This window comes from Danio aesculapii, chromosome 3 (genome assembly GCF_903798145.1).
Source record: "Danio aesculapii chromosome 3, fDanAes4.1, whole genome shotgun sequence".
NCBI lineage: Eukaryota > Metazoa > Chordata > Actinopteri > Cypriniformes > Danionidae > Danio > Danio aesculapii.
The window spans coordinates 46,289,738-46,302,920 of record NC_079437.1 but is presented as its reverse complement, the minus strand read 5'-3'; the positions used below and the strand labels follow the sequence as shown (position 1 = coordinate 46,302,920).

The following is a 13,183-nucleotide window of genomic DNA, read 5'->3' as shown; positions in this document are numbered from 1 at the left end:
CAAAGATTTTATCAAAGCCGAAAACCAAATCAACATATACCAGTGAAATATTACAGAGAAATTAAAGGGCACCTAGGTTAGCCCTTCAGATTTAATATTTAGTCTTTTGTGTCCCCAGAATGTGTCTGTAAAGTTTGGGCTCAAAACAACCATCAGAGTAATTGTTATAGCTGTCTGAAGTGTCTGTATTATAGGCGGTAAAACTTGGTTGCTGTTTCTTTGTACTGGGTCTTTAAGGCTAGTCCTCCCCGCCCACCGTTCCCACGTGCCTGTCAGCAACATGCCTCAGTCGCCACTCTCGCCTGCCTCAGGAAGCAGATCTCATGTTGTTTGTGAGAAATACTACAGTAAGAACATTACCAATCAGTATTTGATGCAGTTTTTGTGAGTTGCAACTATGAGTCACACACAATGTCATTACAAAGTTCACCCGCACACACAGCGAGGACACGCACACACACACACACACGCACACACACATAGCGCAGACACACACCAATAGCGCAGACACCCACACACACACAGTGAGAGAGAGAGTGCGTTTAGCTTTGCACTCTGTTTGCACGCGCATGTGACAGGATGCAGGTTAATCCTCACTGCTGTATGGATATTTGTTATGTTAATCAACAAAATAAATCTGATTTAACATCCACAAACAGGGATTGAAGTGTCTTTCTTTATAATTGTTCTGACACGCGGCTGTGCTGATGAAGTAAAGCTAAGCTAAATCGCTGTAATTCATTATACACATGCACTGTTTTAAAACATTATAAACTTGTAAAACTCACTCTTGATCACATTTGAGGATGATTGATGATCCTAGCAAACTGAACAGACCTTTTATTCCCGGTTGTTTTGCGCACGTCTGGTCTTGTTGATATGATTATACACGTGACTACCGGGACATGTTAATATGCACAGCTGTCAATCAATTCGGTGGGCGGGGGGACCGCACTCCTACGTCAAGTTAAGGTCGATCTGAAAACTGCTCCAATTGGTCCACTGTTTTTATGTTGTTAAATTTGAAAAAAAAGGACTGGATGTGTTTATATCACCCCAATATGACTGTCTATACACTACATCTACACACATGTCTGTCCAAACAGCTTTAAAGTAGATTTTTCACCATAGGTGCCCTTTAAGACTATTTTACCAATCACACAGAGACATTTAGAATGAGACCAAATATGAATATAGCGCTACAAGATACACCATGTTAAAACCTTGGACATTTTATGTGAAATGTGAATGATCTGTTCTGATGGAGAAGGTTTAAACTCAAAGGTCAAGAAGGGGGGCTTGGGGTGAAAGGAGAGAAGTGAACTTTCTCGCATTCCCACCTGGTGAGGTGTAGCTCTGTGTTTCCAGCCCATGCTTGTATTGTTAACAGTCTCAGGATGATTTGAATAGAACAGTTGAACAGATCAGAAAGTTTATTGTTTTAGCACCTGACAATTCCCGTGGTCTCATCTCATAGAATTTTCACAACAGTTCTCAGGGTTTGATATTATGGAGAGACTTAGCCATCCTTACAATGTTATACAATTTACTAGTTGTGAAAATCCATTCATTAGCTTTCTTTTTGGCTTAGTCCCTTTATTAATCTGGGGTTGCCACAGCAGAATGAACCGCCAACTTATCCAGCATATGTTTTACGCAGTGGATGCCCTTCCAGCTGCAACCCATTACTAGGAAACATTCATACACATTCATTCACACACACACACTACAGACAATTTAGCCAAGACTCAAACCAGCGACCTTCTTGCTGTGAGGTGAATGGCTACCCACTGAGCCACCGTGCAGCCGATTGTGAAAATATATTATTTTATACCTTTAATATATACCTTTTTAAATAAAGTGTAATTTGGCTGTGATCTGATAGAGGTGTAAGTGGTTTAACAGTTGAATGCACTGAAAGAGAAAAGATTAAAATCTGTGATCATGTAGTCAACTGTTGAGCTATCGAGAAATAAGCTGTAGGTGTATCTGCCCAGAGAGTCTCCTCTCACCCTGCCACTGACCAGATACAGACCGAGGCTTCGACAGAGCTCAAGTAGGTTTCCGTTGTTATGTATTTGGGCATCAGAGTTATTCCTAGAGACATTTACACTGTTTTGTTGATAACTCTGTGCAAATATGTTCTTACTCCCACTGTGGTATAGTTAGTTAAGGACCCTGTTCTAGCTTTGAGATCTCCACACAGCAACACACTTCACTGGGCTTGGACGTGGATTATTTAAGTCTGGATGGTCTCAAAGATGTTTTCATTATAGTATGGAATGCTCTCTCTCTCTCTCTCTCTCTCTCTCTCCCTTCCTCCTTCCCCCTCTCTCTCTCTCTCTCTCTCTCTCTCTCTCTCTCTCTTTCTCTCTTGGATAAAACCAAAAACAAACTTCTAAGAGGTATAAGTGTAGCGAGTAAAATAATTGTTGTGACAAACATATTACTTTAGTGATTTTTTTTTAAAAAGCCGAGAGGTTTGTTTAAGCAGACTCGTTGCAGTTGCCAAGCTGCATGCAATACTTTTACTGTGCTCACCTAACCCCACCCCTAACCCTACTCCTCACAGTGACGTCACTAGCTACATTGAGTGCATTGTGTCTGACATTGCATGTCTGAGATATGCAGTGTCAGCTTGCAAATCCAGATACTGTTGAAAAAGCCTCCATCGTTGCAGAAGACTCTGCTACATGGTTCCTTTCAGTTACTGCTGTCTGACCAAGTATAAGAAACTGCTTTTTCCAACCGCCACTGTTGATTTTAAATAGGATCTTAAAAAAATATTTGTGGTTTTACTTCCTGCTTCGCTACTGTTCAGACGTCTTTGCTTACTGCTCCACTCTCTGCCCACCTGCTTTTATATCTTATACCCTAATTTTAACTTGAGCCTATCAGCACAGTGCTCAAATGACACAGCTTGAAGATCAGCATCGATTCTATAAACTTTCTGGAATATAGCTTTACTAACAAGAGGGGAATTATCGTCTAAACAATCCTCCTGCTACTAGCTATCAGCTGCTCACATTCCTGAGATGGGAAAACACGGCTGTGAAAATGCCTCTGGATCAGATTAGATCAGATTCTCACTGCTGTACAAACTGCCACACACTTCTACAAAAGATTGCAGTTCTTGAAACAAAGTTACCTGCGATACGACAAGAACTGCAGCTTCATTGTGGAAGCTCACAGCATATAGCCGGTGAGTCCCATAAATCTATTCCTGCCACTGTTTTGAGCACAGAAAAACTGAATAAAACTGTTGAAAATGAGCATTGGCATAAACAAGGTGCGAAACCAAAGGGTACATTAGTGTCTTCCAAATACAGCTCAGACTCAAATACAGCTTCAGAACAGATAAGAAGTATTGAGTAATATGGGTGAAGAATCCCCAAATGCAGTCAGACAGAGATTGCATGACTCAGCAGCTAACTCTGCATGGAGTCTCAAGGCCGACTAGACAGCGGCATTCTGCTCCGCTCGTACCTGAGATAAGAACACTAGTTGTTGGAGATTCAATAATCAGGAATTTTAGGAGCAATTCTACAATGACATACTGCTGCCCTCGTGCAACAGTTTCTGATGTAAACAAAGAACTTGAGGAAATTCTGAAAACACAAGACTGCAAAACGGATTATCATCCATGTGGGGAAGAATGATATTCGAAAGGAACAGTCAGAACTGCTCAAGAGAGATTTCTGTGAGCTCTTGGAAACAGTTGAAAGATTGAAAATTCAGCCGTTCATCAGTGGACCACTCCCAGCAAGAGAGACTAATATGTTTTCACGTCTTCTTGGTCTAAATGTATGGCTGCAGAAAACATATAACAGGAAAGGACTGAATTTTATTGACAACTTCAATCTCTTCTGGAACCAAAGACAGCTGTTTACATCAGATGGCCTTCACCCAAACAAACTTGGTGCAAAGGTGCTAAAGGACAATATCTTATTCTCCCTCCATCATCCATCAGCTGTGTGTGCCACTGACCTCAATCCAAATGGCACATACACACCTAGCAAATGTCCGGATGACCAAAGGACCTCAAATCAGCTCTTGAGTGGACTTAGGGCTGACGCACCACCCATGGACAGTGATAACGCCACGCAGCCAAAACACCCACTGTTGATAGAGACACTGTCACTGGCCCTCTGCTCAACACAGACAGACTGTGATGCATCAGAACATCAGAAGTCTCGTCACTCAAAAATGTTCCTAAGGAAAACATATTTCAGCAGCCAGAATCTCCAGAGCCACAGACTCTGCCACCAGACACATTCTCATTGTTACCTTGCTCGCCTCTCTTGGGTTTCTCAAAAAAGATGGAGGAACTGGTGTATGCTTGAACTAAAATTTCACACTCCATTGCCGCAAGCCCCCAGTTACCAACCAAAAAGCGGCCTGCTCCACAACCACCTCTGAGCCCACCTGGAAGAGCCCTCCGACTTTTGCCCCACCGCCAGGGCCCAAACAACAATACACCATCTTCAGCTGGTGAACACAACAGCTCACAGTGATGTGTGTCGGGGGCCTGCTTGAATAACAGTATCTTTATCAAATGTTTACAAAACAAGCAGGAACCCAGTGTGCCTGTAGCTTTCTCTACCCAGATATGTGTTGTGTTACGTGACAGAAAACCAAAGACTTCTTCAGGCCGTATAGCAAATCACTCAAATCTTGTGTCGATTAAATATAAATCTGAGACTACTGTAGCGAAAATAGCCAAAACTGTTAAGTTAGCACTTTTAAACATGCGATCACTTAACAATAAGTCACTTTTGGTCAATGATTTTATCAACACAAATTGCCTTGATTTTATGCTTTTAAATAAAACTTGGCTAGATGAGTTGTAGCGCAGCAGTTCTGAATGAAACAGCTCCTTTAAACTTTGATTTTTGAGTGTTTGCAGAGCTAATAGGAGAGGTGGAGGCATCGCTGCCCTGTTTAAAAATGTCTATGAGTGTAAACAAGTGTCATTTGGTGACTATTTGTCTTTTGAATATCTGAGTATAGCACTGAAAGGTGCTCCACGTATCTTACTGATCATTAACTACAGACCTCCAAAATATTCTCCAACTTTTATTGATGATTTTACAGAGCTGTTATCAATAGTAACCCCTGAATTTGACTATTTTACCCTTGCTGGGGATTTTGATATCAATGCTGTAAAAGAACTGATGACTTTTGATCTGACTCAGCATGTTCAAGGACCCACACACAATCGTGGACACACTCTTGATCTACTTATAACTAAGGGTTTACACATTTCATCGACTGTTGTTAAGGATGTTGATCTGATCATTTCTGTCTTTTCTTTGACATAGTGATCACTCCAGCTATTAAAGACAGATCTGTCTCTGTCAGAAAGAGATGCATAAATGAGAACACTAGTAAGCAGTTTATGAAGGCCATTTCGCTAGCACCAAGCATATCTGCAGACTCTGTTGATTCTCTCTTTGATTTGTTTAACTCTAAAGTTAAGAATGTCATAAATGACATTGCTCCTGTTAAAGCCAAGAAGATGACTAGCATTATGTCTGATTTCATAGCAATTAATGGTAAAATCTTAGAAGAGATTGTGCAAGCAATGAAAAAATCAACCAGCAGTCTTGACACGCTCCCCACATCATTCTTTAAAACGGTGTTTACCTGTTTAGAAATGGATCTTCTAAAAGTGGTAAATGCTTCACTTCTCTCAGGGATTTTTCCAAACTCACTTAAAACTGCAGTTGTTAAACCTCTCTTGAAGAAGAGCAACCTGGATAACACCCTTTTGAGCAATTACAGGCCAATCTCAAATCTCTCTTTCATTGGCAAAATCTTTGAAAAAGTTGTTTTTAACCAGGTTAACAAGTTCTTAAACTTCAAGAGATGTTTAGACAATTTTAAATCTGGTTTCAGACCACAGTACAGAGAGCACTCTTATAAAGATCATCAATGATATACGCCTAAATACAGATTCAGGCAAACTAACAGTGCTGCTATTGCTCAATCTCTGTGCCGCATTTGACACTGTCGATCACAGCATACTTCTGGATAGGCTGGAAAACTGGGTTGGGCTGTCTGGGACGGTCCTCAAATGGTTCAGATCTTACCTTGAAGGGAGAGGTTACAATGTCAGTACAGGTGACCATAGGTCAAGGTGGACACCCATGACATGTGGAGTCCCAAAAGGCTCGATTCTAGCACCTCTCCTGTTTAACCTTTATATGCTCCCACTGAGCCAAATAATGAGAAAAGATGCTGATAATGATAGATGCTTTGTTTCTAGTGAGGACTTAGAGAAACTTGTTCATGCTTTTATCAGCAGCAGGCTGGATTACTGTAACGGCCTCCTCACTGGCCTTCCCAAAAAGACAGTCAGACAGTTGCAGCTCATCCAGAACGCTGCGGCTAGAATTCTGACCAGAACCAGGAAATCAGAGCACATCACATCTGTCCTCAAGTCTTTACACTGGCTCGCAGTTACATTCAGAATAGATTTTAAAGTATTATTACTTGTCTATAAATCACTAAATGGCCTAGAACCTCAATACATTACAGATATGCTCACTGAATACAAACCTAACAGATCACTCCGATTTATGGATCATAAAAACTCGAAATTCCAAGAGTTTAGTCAAAGCAGGGTGAATCGGCTTTCAGCTACTATGCCCCTCGCTGCTGGAATCAGCTTCCAGAAATGATCAGATGTGCTCCAACATTAGGCACATTCAAATCAAGACACAAAACACATCTGTTTAGCTGTGCCTTTACTGAATGAGCACTGATACGTCCGACAGATTGCACTATTATGTTTTTCTCTTCTTTTCATTCTTTTATAACATATTTTATCTGTTTTTATGCTTATTTTATTTATTTATTTTTTATTATTTGTTTTTATTTCTCTTATACTTGTTTCTTTTATTCCTGTTTATGTAAAGCACTTTGAATTGCCACTGTGTATGAAATGTGCTATATAAATAAACTAGCCTTGCCTTGCCTAAATGTATTTTTGGTTGTTTTGTATTTTACTTTATTTTTCTATTGTATATGTATTTTTGTGTGTGAGTTTTTGCCTTACAATAATTTTCCAGATCTGGCATCTCTGAAATCTGATCCTGCACCTCATTTTACAAATTTTACCGGTCCCCCTTCTCAACCACCCTCCCCCCCTGTCCGCTGCACACTCTCACTTTCTTCCGCGACTCCCTAACCCTCTTCACTTTCCCTCCACCATCCACCGCAACAACCGCCAACCCCAAACCCCCCCACACCGCTATACACTTTCGTGCGCAATACCTCTCCAGGCTCAGGTAACATGCCGGATCTGTTACCTGGATCTGTTCCAGGACCTCGAAATTCACTAATTAAGCACTGGGATAGACAATAAGGTTTTGAAATTGAAATGAATTGATTTTGCCACTCTTCTGTGCTTTCTGACATATTTCCTCAGAACGACTCTCTGCTGAATCTGCTGAATGTGGTGTTTGTGATCGTGGGGCTGCTGTTCTTCATTTTGGCCTTGTTGACCTTTGCTCTTTGTCAGTGGAGTCCTGGAGTAAATAATGTGGCTCGAATCAACATCTGCATTAGTCTGCTGTTGGCTCACCTTCTGTTCCTGCTCACACAACAGTTCCTCAGCCTTATTCGGCGCCAGAAGGTGAGAATGAAGAAGAAACGCTTCAACTCAGCACAAACTTTAAAGCCCGCGTGAACAAAAAGTTTCTGGGACCTTTATTTCAGTATGTTGATGTACTAACAACACAAATGGAATATTTGGAAGGGGGCTTTCATTTGCACATCCTTCCCTCATAGCAAACTAATGGAAAGGGGGGCATGGTTGAGGAGATTTATATAGAGTTAGGTTATTCATCTTTTAGAAAATTTGATTTGCATTTGAGTACATCAGCTGGCATTTGTGAAGCGAGCGTTTAGATTTTTGCCTGCTGTAGAGCCGATCACTCAGTTAACTGCTGGATACTGTGGCATTGGAGACACATATCTACATTCCCTATTCGGGGAATGAGGGTTATGTTCGTAACCGAGACGTTCCCCTTCATGAGAACTCTGTCATGTGTCTTGAGAAAGACACTATGGAAGAGTGTATGGAAAACACCACAGCAGCTAAGCCTGTCACACTCCTAATGTGAAGTTTGCAAAGCATAGCGTGAGCGCATAAGCATGATTCGCTGACCGAAAATGCCTCCAAATTCCTGACTCTCTTGATCGATGCCAATGCGATCAACTGAGCTGTCTTCATAGACAGAAATTTCAAACATACCAAATTATGTGGCTAGAGTGGATCTCTCTGCAGACCCACCAGGACTATAGCGAGATCCCAAGAGGCCATAAGAGAGGGGCGGGATGGATTTAACCGCAGCGCACTTCTGAGGAAATGAATTATTAGATTATGCCTCCTGAGCGTGTTTCCATCCTCCGTGTCATGATGAGTGGAGATGGAAGCCATGTAAACCTTCAGTGTGGAGGGTGACAGCGTTTGCTCCAGCTTATCCTGAAGGAAGGATAATACAACGCTAATCTGGCAAGTTAGGGTGTCTTCTCACCGTTGCCATGCTGTCTGTCCTGACTAGCCCGTGTTTCTGCTCTAAAACTGGTAAAAGTGGCAGAGAGCAAGAAGCACTGCCAACAGCTTTAGGTGGTCTAGTGATTTCATATGAAGCAAGACAAGCGTTGTGATACTGGTTGCAGGAAAGCCACGCCAACACGGAGAGAACATGCAGACTCCACACAGAAATGCCAACTGGCCTAGCCAGGACTTGAACCAGCAACCATTTTGCTGTGAGGTGGCAGTGCTAACCACTGAGCCGCCGTGCCACCCTTCTTTAAAAATATCTTGGAGCAATGTGTGTTGAACTCCAATGGCATTGGATGCAGTCTTAATCAGCTTGGTCAGTCTGTTCCAATTAGACAACCTGATATAATCAAACAAAACAATAACAGAATAAGAAAGAACACCAAGCACACTTTACAAGAATTCATTTCCCTGAAGTATCGGTATTCTCGATACTGGGAATGTCTCAAAAGGATCGATCCTTGAGTAAAAGTAATTTTTTTTTCAGGTTTTTTTCTTACTGAGTGATCAGAGATTTTAGAATATCTCAATAATTATAGCACCGCATATTATTCAAATATTTACTTAAAAAGGAACACAAATGGGAACTATAATATTGTTCTGTTGTATCTCTGCTAATAGGTTAGCTTTAGCTCACAGCACAGTAGTACAGACACTACACACAGCCAGTGCAGGTTGTAAAACTCAAGAGCTGAGCTGTGGTCATCATGACTGAACATAAATGAAGTAAAATCAGGAGTTATTTTACTCCAGTAAATAATACTGAGGCTTCGAGTGATACTTGTCACAAAACCGTTCGCCACAGTAACATTACCCCCAATATGACAAAGGATCTAAAAGCAAAACATCCTCTAGAACATGATGAAATGCAGCTCTTGCATTTCATCAAGAGGTGTGCAGAGGAGGTTTCAGCAGCACAGCCCCCAATCTTCTTTGGCAGAATCCTTTAAGAAATCCGGTCATTATCCAGGTATCAAGTGGGAATTATTTTAATACAAAAAGTTAAGTCGAGTTTAAAACAGACAGCCAGTTTATATTAAGATTAAATCTGATATATGTCCATATGAGCACACAGATGCACGCACACACACACACACACACACACACACACACGCACACACACACACACACACACACACACACACACACACACACACACACACACCCACACACACACGCACACACACAAATTATAAATATAATATGCTGAGGTAGAATCATTATATATAATTCTTTGTAATATTATATTATATGCATAATCTGTCCCTTCTGAGAGATTGTTTTCCAAAGCAGGGGAGTTGATCAATCAAAGAAGAAATCGGCTAAAGGAGAAAATGTTAACATTCTGTTGTTTCCTCACAAAAACCTGGAAACTGATTTAAATCTGAAAGCACAAATGAATATTGCAACTTAAATTTAAGATTCAATCTGAAGTTCTGCTGCTTTGACCTGCTGCTTTGATAAGGTGAAGAAATTCTAGCCCCAAAGACATCCCTTGTTTGAATTTTTTTTTTTTTTTTTTTTTTTTTTTTTGCCCATTCCAATCTATTGACTGTTGTCAAGGATTCATTTTTTTTTTTTTTTTTTTTGGTAGGCTATAAACACTGTAAAGTTTGATTTCATGCTGACTTTAATGAGAATCATCATAACCATCTCTCATGCTCCCCAGGTGCTTTGTGAGCTGATATCACGCGTTCTGCACTTCCTCTTTCTCTCCGGGTTTGTGTGGATGTTTATTGAAGCTGTGCTGCTCCTCATCTGTGTGAAGAACCTATCCCAGCTCAGCTCCCAAAAGAAGAATGTGTTTCGCAACATATTCCTGTGTGTGATTGGATATGGGGTTGCTCTGATTGTGGTGGGCATTTCTGCTGCAGTGGTTCCCAATGGCTATGGCAGTGAAAAGTGAGTTTACTTCAAATGATTCAATTCTTACCACCTTCTTCATCCATGTTTGTGTTCAGTGTTCATTTGACTGCATCCTCCTCCAAACAGATGCTGGATTAAAATGGATAAAGGCTTCATCTGGAGTTTTTTGGGACCTGTTACCGTCATACTAGCTGTAAACTTGTTTATTTTTTAACATGACCTTTATTTATAAGGAAAACAATGTGATTAAAACAGTGTTTTTTATTCTGCAGTTAAACATAATTCTCTTCATCAGCATCGGTATCAGTTTGAACTCAGCCTTCAAAAAACTGAACGCTGACGTTTCACAGTTGAAGCAAACCAAGTAACAAACATTTTGATTTGATCATTCTATAGTAAATATAATGTGGACAATAAAGATTAACTCTTGATTCCTCCATAGGATTATAATGTTTAAAACCCTGGCTCAGTTTGTGGTTCTCGGTTGCTCCTGGATTCTGGGTTTCTTCACTAATAGCAGTAAAGTGCTGGAGATTCTCTTCCTGATCTTGAACTCCCAGCAGGGAACCTTCATCTTCCTGATCTACTGCGTCCTCAATAAAGGGGTCAGACATCACACTCTAACACAAAGTTATCGCTCTTTGATCTGGATGACATTTGCTGTGCTCAAAGGGCTAAAGGTCATCTGTAAGAACTCAAATTTTGAATATTCAAAATTTTTAAAGATATTCTAAACATCTATTTAATTTCCAAAAATAAACATCAAATAGACATTTTGCAGATGGACAAATACTCTGATACATAAGTCTTCTAAATATAAATACAAACATTCTACGTGTACGATCAGGGATTTTGCCTTTTTCATCCATTTATTTTCAGAAAGTAATTAGTTGGGAAATAAAACATGAATATGTTTAACTAGAGGTTTAAATAATCTTTCATTATTTTCCAGATCATGCAAGAGTACAGGAAACTCTTTACATCTCTTTCCTGTGGACTCAAACCCAAGAACATCAATTGGTTCTCAGAAAACACAGAGGACAGTACAATTCAGGGTCTGCAAATGAAGTGACGTTCTATCATTATTTGCATATTAAACATGCCAGCTATGACTTTCACTATCTAACATCTTATACAGCACTTATATTATTTTAGTGTCAATACTGTAATATAATGTTTTTATTGTTGAAAGTCATGATATCAAATCATATCAACTCTTTTTTTTACATTTTATTTGAAACTCTTTACAAAAATTGCCTACAGCTTAACACAGTATCAATCCAAATTTAGCTAAAGTACAGTGTCCATCGACTACCTCGTTGCCATCGTTACCTGCATGAAAACAAATCTACCCTTATTTTTAATAACTATTTGTCAAAAATTAGTTGTTTAGCTGCATTAAGGTCTATGTACTATACTATAAGATATGTATGTACTGAGATGTACAGGAATTATTTAGGGCCATTATACTGAAAATGATTTAACAATGGCTATATACTGTATGTAACTCTCCCACACTGTAAATTAAAAGCTTCATTTTGGAAATTGATGAAACTTGTTGCATTACAATCAATTTTGTTTTATTACTTGCACTACAAGTACTGCAGTGGTTTGTGTAACTTAAAAAATTTGGGAGCCATCTATCTCACACCCCGTTCAGGCCCTGTTATATCGTACATACTACACAAGCAGTATTATATTATTTAAACATGAAAAAATAAGTATGTGACTATCATAAAGCAGTATAATGCCCCTTTTCATAGCTGATCATATTGCTGTGTTCTCGTCCACGTTCATTTCCCCATTGCTAAAGAAAGTTTGCAAAAGTATTTAAATATAATTGATATCTATTCCATCACATGCTTTCGCAACCCCTTGTAATGAAGCTAAAGGAAAGTGAGTGTGATAAAGTTATGAAATCGTTTTTCTTAAACAGTGTGTTGCAACTGAGTTTAAGATAAAACTGCAGGGAAGAAAAAAAGGTGTTTTTCATGCTGCTGCCTTAGAAGAAACTTTTTTGGTTCCCCAAAATGTTCATAATCTAAAGATTTTTTTTTTTTACTGAAAATAACTTTTGTGGAATGTTAATATTGGAATGTTATGCTGAAAATCAGGATGAAAATCAGAGGACAGGGTATATGCAGAAGGACTTAATTTTTATTAGCCCAGTTAAAGCGCTTCTGGTGAACTATAAGCAGTTATAAAATGACCAAAATCATCTGTTTTCTTCAATGATCTCTACTGCCTGATTGATATATACGATATAAAGTGGGTCCCAGAATGTACAAGAAGCACTGTATTATATCCTATTTTCCACTCCATGTCTTTAAAATATAAAAAAGTTATTTTACCCCAGTATTTTCAATGGAGTTTCTGCATAGCCTGCTGAACCTGACGGGTTTTTTATCTCGTTTTACACTTGAACAGTTAAACTAATGCTTAAGTCTATTTAACTGATTGTATTTTAATTACATTACAACACTGTTGCTGTAAAAGGAACTGTTTAAAATTGAAAAAGTCACATTAACCATTTGCCAGAAGTAAATTGGTAGGGGAAAACACTAGCTGGGTCATTCCTACTGTTCAGTGCCACATAGTGCCACACACATATACAGTTGAAGTCAGAATTATTAGCTCCGCTGAATTATCCGCCTGTTTATTTGTTTCCCCAATTTCTGTTTAAAGGGGAGAAGATTTTCTCAACACATTTCTAAACATAATAGTTTTATTAACTCATTTCTAATA

The 13,183-nt window shown here is 39.4% G+C and overlaps 1 protein-coding gene across 4 annotated transcripts in view; it reads left to right on the top strand.

Annotated features, from left to right (window-relative positions):
• The window catches only part of LOC130221582 (adhesion G protein-coupled receptor E1-like), a 38,844-nt gene extending 26,882 nt beyond the window's left edge, over positions 1-11,962 (top strand). For 3 of the 4 annotated variants that reach the window (XM_056454125.1, XM_056454123.1, XM_056454124.1), the window contains 6 exons: positions 7,433-7,639; positions 10,242-10,474; positions 10,565-10,631; positions 10,711-10,802; positions 10,881-11,043; positions 11,391-11,962. In XM_056454125.1, the coding sequence (XP_056310100.1) occupies positions 7,433-7,639; positions 10,242-10,474; positions 10,565-10,631; positions 10,711-10,802; positions 10,881-11,043; positions 11,391-11,510 (882 nt within the window). In that variant the 3' untranslated portion in view covers positions 11,511-11,962. The remainder of the gene's footprint in view (positions 1-7,432; positions 7,640-10,241; positions 10,475-10,564; positions 10,632-10,710; positions 10,803-10,880; positions 11,044-11,390) is intronic. The other variant, XM_056454126.1, reaches the window with a different exon arrangement.
• The last annotated feature ends 1,221 nt before the right edge of the window (positions 11,963-13,183 follow it).